The sequence below is a fragment of the Moschus berezovskii genome, chromosome 6, assembly GCF_049115385.1.
Source record: "Moschus berezovskii isolate FMDL1 chromosome 6, NW_MosBer_1.0, whole genome shotgun sequence".
NCBI classification, from domain to species: domain Eukaryota; kingdom Metazoa; phylum Chordata; class Mammalia; order Artiodactyla; family Moschidae; genus Moschus; species Moschus berezovskii.
Window position 1 is genome coordinate 39,956,453 of NC_142465.1, and position 19,538 is coordinate 39,975,990.

Below are 19,538 nucleotides of genomic sequence, written 5' to 3' on the forward strand. Positions count from 1 at the left end.
TGGTGATGGACAGAGAGGCCTGGCGTGCTGTGATTCATGGGGTCACGGAGAGTCGGACACGACTGAGTGACTGAACTGAACTGAACGGAACACCTTTCCCAGTTCCTATAGGATGAAGTCTAACTTTTTAAATTTGGCTCATGGAAAGTTTACCACCTGACTGGTCTCTGCCACCTCCTTAATTTGTCTCCGGCTTCCTTGTGCCTCCATTTCTCCAATTGTAAGTGACTGGGATTAGGGTAGATGATTTCTAAAGTTTCCTTTCAGGTCTAAAAATCTGTGATTCTGAATAATTACAAAGTCGGCCTCGGCTTTCAGATAGAATAAAAGGGAATTTATAAATTCCTGTTTCTAAAATAGCTCAGCCTGAATTATCCTGGGGCAAGAGAAGTTGTTCAGGTTAAAGGTACTCAGTTTGCTTCTGCTTTTTAGTCTGGTAGAATACAATGTATGTCCTCCAGAATTCTGGAGAGTCAGATTCTTCAGTGCAAACCTGCGGATCATGTTTTCTTTGTTAGAACTGTGAAGTGTGCGGGCCGGTAATGACTTCAAAATCTCTAGCCTTTGTCTTTACAGTTGATTAAATTAAGGTCCAATGAGATGAAATGCCTGTTTGGTTTATAATAGAGTCAAAGACTAGAATCCAGGCTTCTTTATTCCCACTGCAGTGTTTTTCCATGATACAAGAATATTTCACCACCACGGCTTATGTTCACATTCATACAAAAAGCCCACATCTAAGTAAATGCCTGTAGAGTGTCCTGAGAAGACGGAGGATTCACATCTGCCAAACTGAGCTCCAGGTCAAGCCAGTGTAAACAAGGAAACTTATCTTTTCTCCTTCCAGATGAAAAACCATGAAAGGATCCTTTGATTCATTCAGCAGATATTTAGTGAGGGCCAGCCATTGTTCTGGGACAAACTCTCTATACTCCTGAAATTCATATTCCAATAAATATAAACTACAGATACATTAAGGCTTCCCTGGTGGCTCAGCTGGTAAAGAATCTGCCTGCAATGTGGGAGACCTAGGTTCGATTCCTGGGTTGGGAAGATTCCCTGGAGAAGGGAATGGCTACCCAATCCAGTATTTTAGCCTGGAGAATTCCAGGGACTATATAGTCCATGGGGTCACAAAGAGTTGGACATTACTGAGCTACTTTCACTTCACAGATATATTAGAAATAACTTACTAAGATACTTTAGACCCTGACAAATAATATGGAGCAACTGGGGCTGCGGAGGAGTTACTTTAGATTTAGTAACCACCTGAGACTCCAACTTTTATTTATTCATGAACATTCTCCTCACCTTGATTGTATCTTTCTTAATAATTCCACAATTGTACCTTATCAACTCGTGTGAGGTGTATTTTCCTCTGCTACTTCCCCACTTTCCTCCTTCCAAATGCTTTAATGTCTTCATGTCACAGCAAAGAAGATGCCTTTCTTATATTTGTTGGGCATTTAAGTCCATTTGTATTGTGTCTCCTATCCCATAAATGTATTTCTTTTTTTTTTCCTGCACAAACTTCATTCAGATGGAATATTGTTTCTCAATATTTCATATTTTTGCTGTCTCTGCTGCCTACACCGGGCTTGAATCTTTACAGTACTGTTTGAACAACTCTGTTTAACAGGAAACTCTAAATCAGTCACTTTAAACCTACTTCTTCAAAAACCACCTCAAGTCCTGCCATACCACACAGATGTTTTGGTTGCCTGTCCTTAGTCATCAGCCTTCCTTTTTTTATTTCCTTTTGGCACTTAGCATAAGGACCTCACATTGTTATTCATGTAAATATTATATGTCCTGGCTTCTTAAAGATAATTTCATTATCAACTCCTCGAGTTGGGGTAGAAATCAGTTTAGTTCAGTTGCTCAGTCATGTCCAACTCTTTGTGACCCCATGAACTGCAGCACGCCAGACCTCCCTGTCCATCACCAATTCCCAGAGTTTACCCAAACTCATGTCCATTGAGTCAGTGTTGCCATCCAACCATCTCATCCTCTGTCATCCCCTTCTCTTCCTGCCCTCAATCTTTCCCAGCATCAGGGACTTTTCAGATGAGTCAGCTCTTCTCATCAGGTGGCCAAAGTATTGGAGTTTCAGCTTCAGCATCAGTCCTTCAAATGAACACCCAGGGCTGATCTCCTTTAGGATGGACTGGTTGGATCTCCTTGCAGTCTAAGGGACTCTCAAGAGTCTTCTACAACATCACAGTTCAAAAACATCAATTCTTCGGTGCTCAGCTTTCTTTATAGTCCAACTCTCACATCCATACATGTCTACTGGAAAAACCATAGCCTTGACTAGACTGACCTTTGTTAGCAAAGTAATGTCTCTGCTCTTCAATATACTGTCTAGATTGATCATAACTTTCTTTCCAAGGAGTAAGCGTCTTTTAGTTTCATGGCTGCAATCACCATCTACAGTGATTTTGGAGCCCCCCAAAATAAAGTCAGCCACTGTTTCCACACTTTCCCCATCTATTTGCCGTGAAGTGATGGGACTGGATGCCATGAGCTTAGTTTTCTGAATGTTGAGCTTTAAGCCTACCTTTTCACTCTCCTCTTTCATGTTCATCAAGAAGTTCTTTAGTTCTTCTTCGCTGTCTGCCATAAGAGCGGTGTCATCTGTATATCTGAGGTTAATGCTATTTCTCCCAGCAATCTTGATTCCAGCTTGTGCTTCATCCAACCCAGTGTTTCTTATATACTCTACATGTAAGTTAAATAAGCAGGGTGACAGCCTTGACATACTCCTTTTTTTATTTGAAACCAATCTGTTGTTCCATGTCCAGTTCTAACTGTTGCTTCCTGAGCTGCATACAGGTTTCTCAAGAGGCAGGTCAGGTGGTCTGGTATTTCCATCTCTTTGAGAATTTTCCACAGTTTATTGTGATCCACACAGTCAAAGGCTTTGGCATAGTCAATAAAGCAGAAATAGATGTTTTTCTGAAACTCTCTTGCGTTTTCCATGATCCAGCGGATGTTGGCAATTTGATCTCTGGTTCCTCTGGCTTTTCTAAAACCAGCTTGAACATTTGGAAGTTCATGGTTCACGTATTGCTGAAGCCTGGCTTAGAGAATTTTGAGCATTACTTTACGAGTGTGTGAGATGAGTGCAATTGTGCGGTAGTTTGAGGATTCTTTGGCATTTTCTTTCTTTGGGATTGGAATGAAAACACCTTTTCCAGTCCTGTGGCCTCTACTTAGTTTTCCAAATTTGCTAACATATTGAGTGCAACACTTTTACAGCATCATCTTTTAAGATTTGAATTAGCTCAAGTGGAATTCCATCACCTCCACTAGCTTTGTTCATAATGATGCTTCCTAAGGCCCGCTTGACTTCACATTCCAGGATGTCTGGCTCTAGGTCAGTGATCGCACCATCGTGAATATCTGAGTCGTGAAGATCTTTTTTTGTACTGTTCTTCTGTGTATTCTTGTCACCTCTTTTTTAATATCTTCTGCTTCTCTTAGGTCCATACCATTTCTGTCCTTTATTGAGCCCATCTTTGCATGAAATGTTCCCTTGGTATCTCTAATTTTCTTGAAGAGATCTCTAGTTCACTATACTATTGTTTTCCTCTATTTCTTTGCAATGATCGCTGAGGGGATAGGAAATAGTTATAAAATTATGTATATCACTAAATATAAATTCCTAATTATGGTCTAAATTAATTGATTCTCAGAACATATAAACACTGTTTTAAAAATAATCAGTTGCTCCTTATTAAATGCACATTGTATATGTTTCTGATATGCATCACCTCATAACATTATAATTTAAGTGTTATTTCTCCAATTGGAATTTTTCTTTTTTGCCTCATGCAATTAATGGACCTCTCAGTGAAGAACAGAGAAGCCTGGTGTGCTGAAGTCCATGGGGCCACAAAGAGTCAGACACAACTTAGTGACTAAACAACAACTTTGCTCTCTCAGATAAGCAGAGTTAAAGTCCTTTGGTACAGCTGAGCACATTAATAATCCCATATGACTCCTATTATGAGCCTAAGACTCTGGAAGCAAATGAATTTTCATCATATTACCCCAGGGTGCTTGCAGTTTGATTTTTTTAGGCTGTAATTGAACACGATACTTTTCTTATTCATGCATATGTGTTAAATTGCTTCAGTTGTGTCTGACTTTTGAGACCCTGCCTGTAGCCCACCAGGTTCCTCTGTCCATGGAACTCTCCAGGCAAGGGTAGTGGAGTGGGTAGCCATGCCCTTCTCCAGGGGATCTTCCCAACTAAGGAGAACCCATGTCTGTCTCCTGAATTGGTAGGCGTGTTCTTTACCATTAGCACCACCTGGGAAGCCCTAATTTCCTTATAGACCAGTGGAAACATATAGAAGTAGCAGGGGTAGATAATGCTCCATGTGTGCTTCAAATGAATGCATATTCTGATTTTTTTGTAGTGTCCTGTAAACATGAATTAAATCCAGTTAGTGTATTGTGTCATTTAGGACCTCTCTTACCTAAAGATTTTCTGTCTGGAAGATCTGTCCATTGATATCAGTGAGGCATTAAGTTCTCCTACTATTAATTTTTCCCTTTACGTCTGTTTATACATTTAGGTGCTCCTATATTGGGTGCCTACATGTTAATGAATGTAATATCCTCTTCTTGTATTGATTCTTTTATCATTATATAATGTCCTTCTTTACCTTTATTTATGGACTTTTTAAAAAAGTCTATGTCCTCTGAGATTAGTATTGCTACCCCCGCTTTTTTGTCATTTCCATTTGTATGAAATATCTTTTTCCATTCCCTCACTTTTTCAATCTATGTGTCTTTTGTCCTTAAGTGAGTCTCTTATAGGCAGCGTGTTGTAGATTCCTATTTTTTAATCTAATCTGCCACTCTGTATATTTTTTAGGCACATTTAGTCCATTGATATTTAAAGTAAAGTACTTATTTCCATTTTAAACCCTATTTTCAAGGTCATTTTGTAGTTCTTCTTGTTCCTTTCTTTTTCATTTTGTTGTTGGATGGCTTTCGTGTTTTGCCTGAGTTCTTTTCTGTTTGATTTTTGTCAATCTATTGTATGTTTTTGATTTTGGTTACCCTGGTTTTCAAGTGTGTTGATTCATGACTATATCTACTTGCTGTAGACATAGTCGTGTAAGCTCAAACACATTCTAAAGAACTACATTTTTTACTCCGCTTCCCCATATTTTGTGATTTTGATGTCCTGTTTTACATCTTCATGTTTATCCTTTTACTGACAATTGTAGTTACACTGCTTTTTCAAATTTTTTTTTTCTTTAACTTATACACTGGCTTAAGTAATCCTCAGTATTTTACTGAAGATTATATTTATCTGTTTTCTTTAGATTTGGGAAGTTTTCAGCCATAATGTCTTCAAATATATTTTCACTCCATCTTTCTCTTTTCTCCTTCTGGAACCCCTACTATGCATAGGTTCCGTTCCGTTCAGTCGCTCAGTCGTATCTGACTCTTTGAGACCCCGTGGACTGTAGCCTACCAGGTTTCTCCGTCCATGGGATTCTCCAGGCAAGAATACTGGGGTGGGTTACCATTATCCTTCTCCAGGGGATCTTCCCGACCCAGGGATCGAACCCAGGTCTCCCACATTGGAGGCAGACGCTTTAACCTCTGAGCCACAGAAAGCCCATGCATAGGTAGCCATGCTTTATATTATCCTATAGATCTCGTGTATTTTTTATATATTTATGTTTCCTGTTGTGAGTTTTCCTTTCCTATAGATTCTTGCCTCTTTTCATTTTAAAGAAGAGCTTTCAATATTTATTTTGAGTATGTATACCTTTGCTGTGTTATTTCAGTTTTTCTTGTCTGAGAAATCCTTTATCTCACCTTTTATTTGCAGTGATAATCTTGCTGGGTAGAGTATATTAGGTTGCAGGTTTTTTCCTTTCAAGACTTTGCATGTATCGGTGTAAGGTCGGACCTTAGTGGCCATTTTGGCCTCTTCCCTTCCCCGCTTCCTTTTTTCCTGCTGGCAGAAAAAGGGCTGACTATTGTGCCCTGTTCCCTCACTCCCTCCCCCATTGCTAGAGTGTCCTTGATATAGCGGTTCCTGGTAGAAATCAACCCTCTCCTGACCTCCCCCTCCTGTCCAGAAACAGCTTTCTGCCCAGAAACAGCAAGAACTATTCCACTGCTTCAGCATAACCTTAAGCAGACCGGGCAACCAACCCAGTCTTGCCCCCCGGCTAACTGACCTATGAGGGACCACCACTCCAAATCTTGCCTTATTTGGGAAAAATGTCGCTGTTTCTTACTGTAAAGCTATATAAGTTACCTCTTGCCTTGGTTTGGGCGCAGTCTTCCTCGACCTCACTTGCTTGGGTCCGGGAACCCTGCCCGGGAGCACCTGCCATTAAAGCTTGTTAAATTACATATTTGGCGTCTGAGTTCTTTTATCTAACGTCATTGGGCCATTTTGACCTTACAATCAGGACTCTCCCTTCTGGCCTTCAAAGTTTTTGCAGAGAAATCAGCTGATATGCTTATAAGGGTTCCCTTGTAACTGACCCTTTTTCTCGTGCTGCCTTTAGAATCTCTCTTTATCTTGAGTTCATTCTGTTTTAATTATAGTGTGGCTTGGTGTGAGTCTGTTTGGGACCCTCTGTGCTTCCTATTCCTTGATATCTGTTTTCTTCTTTAGATTGGGGAAGTTTTCAGCTATAATTTCTTTAAATACATTTGCAAGCCCATTTTCTCTCTCTTCTCCTTCTGGAATCCCTACTATACATAGGTTGTCATGCTTTATATTATCCCATAGATCTCCTATGTTGGGCTTTTCTTTCTTTTTTTTACCCACTTGTATTATGTCTGCTGTTCTGATTTGGTGTTTGCATTATTCTGTCTTCCAGATCGCTTAATCTTTCTTCTGTGTCTTTCAATCTGCTATTCATTACTTCTACATTGATCTTTAGCTTAGCAGTTGTCTAATTTTGATTGGTTCCTGTTTATAGTTTCTAATTCCTTGTTACAGTTATCTGCATTTCTATTGATCACCTTAATTCTTTTGTCATTTTTGTTGCCTCCTTTTTGAACTTAGGGTCTAGACTAAGTAGACTGGTGAAGTCTGCTTCATTATTTGTTCATTTGGAGACTTCTGTTGTTTTAATTGGGAGGAGTTCCTCTGCTGTTTCATTTTGCTTAACTTTCTGTATCTCTATGAATTTAGGATAAACCATTATTCACTGTGATCCAAAAGGATTGTTTTCATGTGGGATCATCCCTGTGTAAACTTTATTATTCCAATATTTTTGTTGGAAGGGCTGTTTTTCATGTGGATGTCAACCACATCCTTTCTCAGGCTATGTTGGCCATTATCCATTTGATAGGGGTTGCAACTGGTGTTGCAGTATCCAGAGACTGCACTTATGTTGGACAAGGCCTCTTTACTCTGTGGCTGTCACAGCCCTGTCAGGGGCAGGATCTGCTCCCCAGTTTGAGTAGAAGCCCTGAGAGCCAGGTTCAGTAAGGCTCTGTTGCCCTTAAATGTTTGCTCTGTCCCAAAGAATGTGACCAGTGAAAGAAGAGATTCAGTGAACCTATGTGCTGCCCATGTAGGCATCCATGGTTTTGCCCAGAAGTAGCCGAAGGTTGCATCCCTTTCTCCACTTTTTGCCCCAGACCTAGTTCTAGGCTGTGGTGTGGAGTGGGTTGGTGCTGGGGAATAGGATACTCTGGCTACAAGAATCAAGGTGGTTATGCTGCTTCCTGGAGTCTTGACTACCTCTGTGGCTCAGGTCCTATGTGCCCCAGATCTGGCTGCAAACTGTGTGATGATATGGGTGGAACCAGAAAGCTCTATCTGGAAATGAGCTCCTATATACTCCTCCCCAGGGGCTGTCCACTCAAGACATGCATTCATCTGTCAGGTGCCACCTGACAAAGTCCACTGCAACCAGACCTCTCCTCACCCTATGAGCTCTTATGATGGGCTTCATGGCCAGACCTGCCCCTTCATATGTGAGCCCACAGTGTGCCACAGCTGGACCCAACTCCACCTGTATGAGCACTGATGATAGCTCCAATGCCAATCCCACACCTGCCATGTGCATGCTGTGCTGACAGTGGGCTTTAAGGTTTGACCTGAACCACTCCCAAGACCCTTAGGCTGTCTCCGTGCAGCTAGCCTGAGTTCCCTCCAAGTGCCCTTCTGACTGGAATTTAACACCTAGTCATGGAGTGCTAGCAGCCCTGCCTGGCACACATTTCAGGTGCTTGGGACTGTGGTGAGGGGGCAGCCATCTGTTCTGTCTCTCTCCTCCATGATTACTAGCAAGCCAGCATGCACATACTCCTCATGAGCAAAGTCCAGGCCCTTCTAGTGCCAGCTGACCTCTTAGCTGGAAAGGGGTCCTCCAGGACAAGGGGATACATATGGACTTTCTCTCCTTTACAGATCCTTCTCAGAGATGCCAATACTGTCCTAATGCCTTTTTATTTTTCTTTTCTGTTCAACCTCATTATGTGGAGAGCTTTCCTGCAGCTTCAGTTGTATAAGAGATCTTCTCCAGTTTCTAGTTGAATATCTGTGAAAATTCCCATATGTAGATGTATTTTTAATGTGTTTGTTGGGGGAGGTTAACCTCATGCCCTGCTACTTTGCCATCATGGTCCTTCTGAGTGATCCTTAACTCTGATTATGCATTAAACAAGGGGTTATCAAACTATGGCCTGTGGGCCAAATCTAATTCACCTTCCTATTTTATAAATAAAGCTTTATTGGAACATTGTCAGGCTCATTCATTTACATATTGTCTGTGGTTGCCTTCATGCTGCAACAACAGGAGTTAAGTAGTTGCAATAGAGATCATCAGTTCAGTTCAGTTCAGTTCAGTTGCTCAGTCATGTCCGACTCTCCGCGACCCCATGAATCGCAGCACGCCAGGCCTCCCTGTCCATCACCAACTCCCGGAGTTCACTCAAACTCATGTCCATAGAGTCGGTGATGCCATCCAGCCATCTCATTCTCTGTCGTCCCCTTCTCCTCCTGCCCCCAACCTTTCCCAGCATCAGAGTCTTTTCCAGTGAGTCAACTCGTTGCATGGTGTGGCCAAAGTATTGGAGTTTCAGCTTTAGCATGAGTCCTTCCAATGAACACCCAGGATTGATCTCCTTTAGAACGACTGGTTGGATCTCCTTGCAGTCCAAGGGACTCTCAAGAGTCTTCTCCAGCACCACAGTTCAAAAGCATCAATTCTTCGGCGATCAGCTTTCTTCACAGTCCAACTGTCACATCCATACATGACCACTGGAAAAACCATAGCCTTGACTAGACGGACTTTTGTTGGCAAAGTAATGTCTCTGCTTTTTAATATACCATCAAGGTTGGTCATAACTTTCCTTCCAAGGAGTAAGCGTCTGGACCCCCAAAGCCTAAATTATTTACTATCTGGTTCTCTACTGAAAAATTTTGCTGAACCCTACATTAAATTCTTCAAAGAGAAGATTAAAAATAATATTATGTGTGTGTTCCATTACAGATAATTAAATAAGAATTTGGAGTGAGAGTTAGGAAGTCAGCACAAAAACCAGTGGTTTGTAAAAGCATCTCAGTTAAGTATAATATGTAGCCAGAGTTAAGAAACACAAATAGATGATCCCTGCCCTTCAGGAATATATTTGACTGATTGGAAAAAAGAAGCCTACAAAAATTAGTAAAGGTAAAGTGGATATATCTTTAATGGAAGCATTCGCAAAGTTCCAAGAGAGTATTACATAGGGAACATTTTACTTCATTAGGGAAGTTTTCACAGAGAGATAGTTTAACAGATTCTTGAAGGGTGAATTGATTGGTAGACAAGACCCACTGAGGTGGTGATAGGGAGAGAAGGAGACTAGAAAATGACATAAACAAAAACACCTAAATATGAAAAAGCATGGCCCCTTCGAGAAATGACCAAAAGCTCGGTGTGGCCAGAACACTGAGAATGAAGAAAGAATGAGGTCATAGAGTGTAAAGTCAGAAAAATAATGGCCAAACTGGGAAGGGCTTTGTATGCTGCTTGTAATTTACTGTGTTGACTTCCATTTAGAAGTTCAATGGAAAATTGAGTCTCTCTAAACTTCAGTTTTTTCATCTGTAAAATAAGTAGTTAGCCCAGATAATTACCAGTGGTCCTCTAGCTCTAAAATATAGCTGCCTGAGACACTGTGTCAGCTGCTTCTATTGACACTCTCAGGAAGCATAGTTGAGTTTCTATGAATGGCATGACTTTTATAGTACTGGATCATCTAGTTCTCTCCTATAACTGATTCATTTCTTTTAATAGTACAGATGAGGTCAGTGTTACTTTGTGGCTTCACCACAAGGATTTGAGAAAGTAGATTTCTAGAGGAGAAGCACTTTGCCTGGTCAATGCATTAAGGCCCTTAATAAAGAGTCCCATAATGATAAAATACCTGTAAAATGCTTTATGTTCCATGCAGAGAGAAACTATAAAATGGGGACAGTTTTACTGTTAAAATTCACTTTCTTCCCAATTAGTACTAGTGCTTATTATGGCTTTGCACTTGCAAGTTTCTTCACTCAAAACTTGGTGTATGACAAGGTCCTACTGTATAGGACAGGAAACTCTGCTCAGTGTTATGTGGCAGCCTGGATCGAAGCGGGTTTTGTGGAGAATGGATATGTGTATATGTATGGCTGAGCCCCTCTGCTGTCCACCTGAAACTATACAACATTGTTAATCAGCTGTACTCCGATATAAAACAAAATGTTTTAAAGAAATGTCAGTTCACGTGATAGTGATGCCATAACAATGTATATAATTTCACAGAGTGGAGAGAGAGAAAACAGGTCAGGGACAGACCCCAGGAGACACCAGCCTTCACCCCTGGCAGGTAGAGGAAGAAGAGCTCCTTGGAGTCAGAGAAAAAATAATCGGAAGTATACATGAGATATACAGTGAGATATGGCAGGACCCAAGGGACCAGAGTCCCTGGCAGGAGGTTATGACCAGCAAAGTATACCTGGTAAACGCACCTGTGAACTAGACTAAGACGTTTCTTTCATTATAATACAGACTTAAGAAAGCTTGTGGTTGGAACAGTGCAAAAGACCTAGGTTCACATGCTTTGATCTGCCAATTAATTATCTCTATGACTTAAGGAAAGTTCTTTAACCTTTCTGTGCCTCAGATCTCTCATCTGAAAAATGGAGGTAATAGTTAAGCTCATTCTATCTACCTCAATGGGTTATTTGAGTTCTTTGAGGAAATGCCTGTGAAATCCAGCCTATTGTGAAAGAAACAGCATGTATGCGTATACTTATTTGTTGTTTTTGACAGACAGATTAGTGATTGCTAATAAATGCTTGAAACTTAATGGTCTATGTGAAAGTTGCTCAGTCGTGTCCGAGTCTTTGTGACCCCATGGACTATATACTGTCCGTGGAATTCTCCAGGCCAGAATACTGGAGTAGGTAGCTGTTCCCTTCTCCAGGGGATCTTCCCAACCCAGGAATTGAACTCAGGTCTCCCACATTGCAGGCGGATTCTTTACCAGCTGAACCACATGCTGCTGCTGCTGTTGCTGCTAAGTCGCTTCAGTCATGCCTGACTCTGTGCAACCCCACAGACAGCAGCCCACCAGGCTCCCCCATCCCTGGGATTCTCCAGGCAAGAACACTGGAGTGGGTTGCCATTTCCTTCTCCAATGCATGAAAGGGAAAAGTGAAAGTAAAGTCGTTCAGTCCTGTCCGACTCTTAGCGACCCCATGGACTGCAGCCTACCAGGCTCCTCTGCCCATGGGATTTTCCAGGCAAGAGTACTGGAGTGGGTTGCCATTGCCTTCTCCGGAGCCACATGAGAAAAGCATAAATACTCTGCTTTAATAAAGCTCTTTAAGTTGTAAAGAGTTTCTCAGATCAGTGAATCATTATTTTTCCCAAGAACTCATAAGTCCTCTCTCACACAAGCATGTGGGGCTTCCCCCAACACCCTAGCAGCAACAATGCTGGGCTGAGATTCAGGGTCCTGTCCCAGGCCTTGCCCACCATCTTGTGCCGTTCTTTGTTGTCAGCGTGACACACTCACTGTGATTCTTTGATCTACTTCCCTTCTAGAAGGGAGGTCTACTTCCCTTCTAGATGGGAGATCCTTGAACACACATCGTACCTTACCCATGCCCTTCTGTTTTCATCAATAAACCCCAGAACAATGCTTGGAACAAGGAAAGGGGAACATAAATATTCACTGAAAGAGGGCCTCTAGCCTTAGCCTTAACCTCATTATAAGAGAACAAAATTAGATTATTAGTTTGCACGAAATCCTTAGAGCATTAATAGTTTCTTCAGACACATTAAGCAATACCAAGAAAACAATACTTAGAATATGAATTACTATGAAAGTTCTTCAATATGTTATCTTATTTTGCTGTTTTACAGCTTCTTATTTATATCCAGCTCTACACTGTAATTTCATCTCTGTTCAACACTTACTGGGATAGCTATATCTCTAATAAACTACATGCTGTTGGTTTCATATATTTATGGGAAGATTTTCAAGTTCTGGTGTTTATTGAATATTTTATTTACCTCTTTCAGGGCCTCCCCAAGTGTACAGAATAGCCAGTGAATAAAAAAATAATATATGGTACGCTCAGTGACTGAAGCTTCTAAGACCCTAAGGCAGCCCAATCTCTACATTCTGATTCATTTTATCATTCTATCTAAGGTAGATGAATGGGCTGGATATTTTGAAATATATTTTAGAATGACACAAGTTGAAATAAAAAGACATCTTTTAAACTCCCAACAAGAGCTGTTAGGAAAAAATATTATAGTTTCTGTCATTTCAACATCAAAGGTTTCTATTAAAAGAGATACTTTGAATACATTTAAAAAATTCTTCTCAATTAGCAACTTGTGCCCTCTCACTGCCAAAGAAAATTGTGGAAAAACTCTGTAATATTGGCCATGGTTGACCTCTTTGCCCTGCTTTTTCTTCACAGACATTGATGAGTGTGCCGAAGGGCGCCATTACTGTCGTGAGAACACGATGTGTGTCAACACCCCAGGTTCCTTCATGTGCATCTGCAAAACTGGATACATCAGAATTGATGATTATTCATGCACAGGTAAACAGCGGCTATTTGTGAAATAAATTACCTCTATGTCTTAAGTTTACTTTTAAAAGTTTCTTTTAACTCAAGTATTTGGAGAAGCATGCCGTAAATACCCACTTACAACAAAACAAGTCATAAGTAAAAACATATCTTCTTGATTTGATAGTTAATTCTGAATCTGTTCTAAGGAAAGAACTATCTCCTTGCTCTGGATAAGAAATTCCTGTTAGAAATGCAAAGATAAACTGAAGAATAAAATCAGTGATATATAATTGTATACTTAAATAGTACTTATACTCAACACTAATTTGAATTCTATGACAAATCTGAGCAACAGCCCTGAAATAATATTTTCTCTACATGACAGTCAACTTTTGAATAGAGAAATGATGACATAAATAATGTGATGTTTTCAGAAATAGATTCTTGGTGTGCTAGGAAAAGGGAAAAACTTCATTCCTCTGGGAAGTATGGTCGAGTACCTGCCTGAGAGAAGTTTTGCTTATGTTTGTGTTAGGAAATACAACTCCCATCAGTACCATCCAGAGACCTGCTCAGGGGTATCTTGAGTGTTAGTAGTGTCTAAAGTCATTCCTGGAATACAATAATCTATTCCCACTATAGTCTATAGAATATGAAAGAAAACTGTGCTAGCAGAGTAGCTTGCAGAATATGGGGATTAAAGAAGTGTGGGTGTGAAATATGACATTCTTTTGGCATTTTTAAATAGAAGAAGCATATATATATTTATATATATATATGTGTGTGTGTGTATATTTATATATATATACATATGTATACACACACACCATATTCTAGAAAAACGTAGAATCATAAAGCTGGAGAGCACTTTAAGTGTTATCTTGTCATTTTCACTCTACCTCCACCTTATAATTTTTATCAGGTGGACATATAAACAATACTGAGAAGTTTCCAGGGAAGGACTCTATAATACTTCCTGGTAAAATACAAAATTTATAATAAAAATGTTGCCTTTGTTAATGTGCGTTCTTCCAAGTCTTCATTATTGTGATAATACTGCACACTCCAGATCTTCCTTGACTTAACAATGTGGTTATGTCTGCATGAACCCATCATAAACTGAAAATTTCTGAAGTTGATAATGTATTTAATGCATCTAAGCCTTCAACCATCACAGCTTAGCCTAGACTACTTTAAATGTGTTCAGGACACTTGTATTATCCTACAGGTATGAAAATTCAACTAACACAAAGCTTGTTTTATAATAAAATGTTGACTATCTCATGTAATTTATTGAATACTATGATGAAAGTGAAAAACAGCATGGTTGTAAATGTATCGGTTGTTTACATCGGCTCTCTGCTGCTGCTCAGAATCACAAAAGTATCATGCTGCATATGGGAAAAGATCAAATTCAGAAGTTTATTTACTACTGAATGTACATCATTTTTATACCACCATGAGGTCAAAAAAATCATTTATTGGATCATTGAAAGTGAGGACCGTCTGTACTTGGTATCCTGTTTATTAGTTAGTGCAAAGGGAAGGTCCTTCCTCTAAATTCAAGTATAGTATCTATAAAACAGAACGATGAAAACAAATTGTAATGGGAAGTGCCTTCTGAATCTGTGGAGAATAACCAAAGATATTCTGAAGGTAGAAAATATATTTAATATAGAATTGCCAACGGATTTACAGATTCTTGCTTTTGTGTTAGTTCATCCTAGGCATTTCCACATTATGGGAACATTTCTGCACTTTCTCTTTATAAAAAAATATCATCACACTGAGTGGCAAAGTATCCTGATGGAGTACTAGAGAGATATTTTTCAACATAAAAAAGGGAATATAAAAGAACAAGTCTTAATAAATATATGAAGAATAAAATAAACAGTTTGCCATAATATTGGTAATATCAGTAAGTCTGAGTTCCAATGTGATGAATAACAAAATTGTCTAAGATAAAACTATTCAGAGAGTGATATTTAAGATGTGCTCATTAAAAATCAGTGTTAGCAATTTTCAAGGAGTCTGCTAAATTTTTGTCATTAGAGACTTAAAAAGCTTTGTACATTTTTGTATTTCCTAGTGATTCTTTTTGTTTTTCTCACAATCTTAAAAAGTGTTAGAGATAAGTAAGGAAGAATGCACAGCACAAAATTTGACATAGTGTTGAATGAGGAGTGTTTCTTCGGGGAGAGTATTTTCAAGAGGTTCATTTCCATCCTGAGCCTCTCTGTTGACTGTAAATCCTGGGGCTAGTTCAGCTGTCATCCCTTACAGAGCATCTCCTTCTTTGGCTCTACCTCTCCCAGTATATTTTCTTTCCAAATAAAATCCCACAAATTATTGTTTTTGTTTTTTTTTTTTTACTTCTTAGGGAGAATTTCCCTTAAGATTTCAAAGTATCTAATGATAAAAATGAAGTGTCCCTTTATTGGGATACCAAGGAAGGTTGAAATCATCTTAGGAAAAGCTATCAAGGCCATGACTTTTTGCCTAAGGAACCAGAGCCAGGGATTTCACAATCTGGCAGATGCTAGAATATGTTTCTTTATTGATGCACCAGCATTTCCAACAAGCTATTTCTATGCTTCCATTTAAAAGAGACTTTCTTGCCTCTGAAATTTCTATTTACTATAAGTGAGAAGCCCATGGACAGAGAAGCCTTGCAGGCTGCAGTCCATGGGGTCGCAAGAGTTGGATATGACTTAGTGACTAAACCACCAACACACGTGTAGGTTTGCAAATTTGAGAATTTACATCCATACATAAAAGTTAGATTTTCTTGGGAATATGGGTGAATTTTATTTTGTCCTCCAGAGTCAGATGATCTTTGGCAAAACATTTTATGCTTTACCATGCAGGGTCAGCACATATTTAGGGTTCCTATAAAGGAGTGCATTTTAAAATTCTCCCTCTGTGAATCATTTCCCTCCACCCTTTCATATTAGCATCTGTACAGAAGGCTTCAAGAAATGACTCCTCTCTGATGTGGGTTTACCTCATGGCTGAAAGCATCACAGCTGTACTTTTTCAAGAGCTCTCATAAGACCAGAGTAGGACTTTGTTTCTCTGCGAAGATTAGGGTTTATTTTCTCTGAATTTTAGAAACAGACATTCACATACTTGCAGCAGTAAGCCTTCCAGAATAAATGTCAAGACACCACTGCAGAGCTATTCTCTGATGTTTGTGACTGAGCTCTTGAAGTTCTGAATTTGTTTTGCTTCTGTATCCCTGCCGCTCTTTCCTAGTGAAGAGCACACTGCCATAGCATGACAAGTGACATTGTCAACACTGTACCCAGCAGAAACTCAAATGTGCTTACCCTGTCCGAAAATAAATCATAGACATTCTAATTTAAAGAAAAATCCAAGGCAATATGCATTACTTTAGAGTCAAGGCCTTTGATCAATTAAAGAAGCCTTTTTTATAACCCTGTAGTTCTGGCATAGAAATTATGTATTATACAGAGTATTCGCCTTCCATAGTTGGTAGAATTACACATTGTTTCTTTTTTTTTTTTTCTGTCACTTTCAGATAATTTGAGTTAGAGCTTCCTCATGATGAGATTTTAGAGATGGAAAAATTCTTGAGGATAATCTAGTCCAATCTCCTAACTTCCATAAATGAGGAAATTGAGGCTCAGAGAGATTAATTGCCTTCCTTTGGTCATACAGTTAGTGGAAGGCAAAAGGGGGTCAGAGATAAGACTTATTCTTAGTTCTTATGTTGTTCACCATATGTTCAATTTGTAACTACACGAAAACAAGTAAGGAGAAAAGATTCGTATTTTACGTAGAATCGCATGATTGAATTTATAATGTTCAGTAGCTAAACTGCCATTCTATAGATTGTTTCACTTCATTAAGTTCAACTCTAAAAGGAATTTTTCCCCTACAGACCTTATAGTAATGATCAGAAGTCAAGAGAAGGAATAGAGATTGTCACTTTCTGGGCCTCTGACTCTGTTTTACAGTTTCATAACTCAGTTGCACCATTTGCACACTTTATATTCTTGATAAAGTGTTAATGCTGCACTTTAAAATGCTTGTAAACACATACATTTTCCTTCCGGTGAGGATTTTTTTCATGGTTAATACTTCATAATGTCTGTCCTCATGTTCTTTTCTATTCTGGAGAAAAACGTGGGTCTACCTACAAGAAAAGAGAAAGTAAAGAAGGGAGGAAGAAACGGAGGGAGGAGACGAGGAAGGGAGGGAAGAAAGAAAGAAGGAGAAAAATCACAGAGGAAAGGGAAGGAAAAGAGTTTGGTGTGTATAAGCCACGATGTTAGCAGTCCGTTCTTTCACCTCTCTGATTATAAAAATAACTTAATTTTTATGCATAACAAAGTGTCTTGATTATTTATCTGGACTAAGAGTTGGTGATGGATAGGGCAGCCTGGAGTGCTGCAGTCCATGGGGTTGCAGAGAGTCGGACACGACTGAGCGATGGAACTGAACTGAACGCCTTTCTTGGTTCACTCACATAAGCATTGATTAGATTGGAGACATCTTTCTGAATCTTATCAGCCCCCCCTTTTTTTTCCTTTAAACTTTTTATTTTGTATTGGGATATATCCAATTAACAATGTTGTGGTAGTTTCAAGTGAATAGCGAAGGGATTCAGCCTTACATACACATGTATCCATTCTCCTCCAAACCCCTCTCCCATCCAGACTGGCACATAACATTGAGTAGAGCTCCATGTGCTATCCAATAGATCCTCGTTGGTTATCCATTTTGAATGTAGCAGTGTAGACAGTTCTTCTTGACACTAGTCTTGTGTAGTGGACAAAGAATAAGACAGTTCTGGTAATACAGATGGGGGTCACAGATTTTGGAATTATCAAAGGATAAAAATGTCCTGAAGGAAAAGGTTTATTTCAGATTTTCATGATTTATATCTCTCTGCTTTGAGTATTATAATGAAAAAATGGAGTTCTCATTCTTTTTTATGTTGATGAGCTTGTAAGCTTCCCACTCTTGTGTAGTCTTTTAGAGTGGGAACAAGAATAGGGAGGGTAGACCATGCTACCACCTAGAAATGGAAAAGGTCCTGCCCAATTTAGGGAGAAAATTGATCCTTTAGGGCAGTGGTAACCGACAAGGCTGATTTTGCCTTTGTGCCTCTCAGAGATTATTTGACAGTTTGTGGACATGTTGCTCGTTACCACGCTATGTGAAAGGGGTATACTACTGGCATCTGACAGGTAGAAGCCAGAGACATGCTAAACATCCTATAATATTATCATACTAACTAACTAACCTCTTTGAGTTAATTCTTGTTTTTCTGGAACCCTTTCAACTGGGAGCTTTTTCTTTGGTTACTTTCCAAATGAGTCATTAATCTTTATCCTGCACAGGACATCCAGTATAAGACAGTGCCCCATAACAAAGAATTATATGATCCAAAATGTCCGTGGTGCCAAGGTTGAGAAATTAGGGTCACCGCATCAAAAATGTAGCATGTACACTTTCTTTTTAATTTTCCTTTTCCTCTCCTGGTTTTTTTTTTTTTAGACCTTATATAGAGAGCCCTTGGCTCAATTCTTATGGTGCCCAGTATCCTTTTACTGGCCTTTGGCCACAAAAGGGGCCCCTTCTTGGTAAGTACAGCTCTCTCCCAAGTTCTTTTCTCTTCTTTCTCTTATCAAAAACCTGTTCTTAAGCCTCACAGACATAGAAGACAGACATGTAGTTGCCAATGGGAAAGGGAGTTGGAGAAGGGATGGACTGGGAGTTTGGGGTTAGCAGATGCAAACTGTTATGTATGGGATGGATAAGCAACAAGGTCCTACTATAGCACAGGGAACTATATTCAATATCCTGTGATAAACCATAAAGGAAATGAATCTGGAAAGGAATATATATATGTGTGTATGTGATGTGTGTGTGTGTGTGTGTCACTGAATCACTTTGCTGTATAGCAGAAATTAATACAGTATTGTAAATAAACTATACTTCAATAATATACATTGAAAAAACCAAACTGTTCTTAGCTTAACCTAGGGGAATGTGGTAAAATCACAGATGTCACAGAAGTGGCAGAGGGGATTTCTTAGGGCCCCTCAAATGACACTATCCTGCTGCCTCCCCACTGTGCTTTCCACTGACCCTAACTGCTTCCATTGTTCCAGAGCTACTAATTCTGGCTTTGGTCCTTGTCACATATCACAGAAAATTCATAAAGTGTCTAAGCGAAAGAAATTCTACTGGATACTTGATTTTTGTTGTTAAACACAGAGCCTCCTCTGGTGTTCCCCGAGGAGTTTTACTTCTTAAAGTACTTAACTTTTTATAGCATTGAATACTCCTAGTGCTTACATTTTATGATCTCATTGTTGCGGTTACTTTTTCTCTAAAATGGCCCATACTGACTTCTTAAAAAATCATTACCATCCTATTTTTCAGGTTTTATTACTGTTGATTTTCTAACATTTTCAAGAGTTTTGGATGCTATTTGACATAC

The 19,538-nt window shown here is 39.4% G+C and overlaps 1 protein-coding gene across 1 annotated transcript in view; it reads left to right on the forward strand.

The window, feature by feature from the left end:
* NELL2 (neural EGFL like 2) overlaps positions 1-19,538 on the forward strand; it is a 400,566-nt gene that overhangs the window by 210,903 nt on the left and 170,125 nt on the right. Inside the window, exon 13 of the mRNA XM_055394732.2 lies at positions 12,968-13,093. Within this exon, the coding sequence (XP_055250707.1) occupies positions 12,968-13,093 (126 nt within the window). The remainder of the gene's footprint in view (positions 1-12,967; positions 13,094-19,538) is intronic.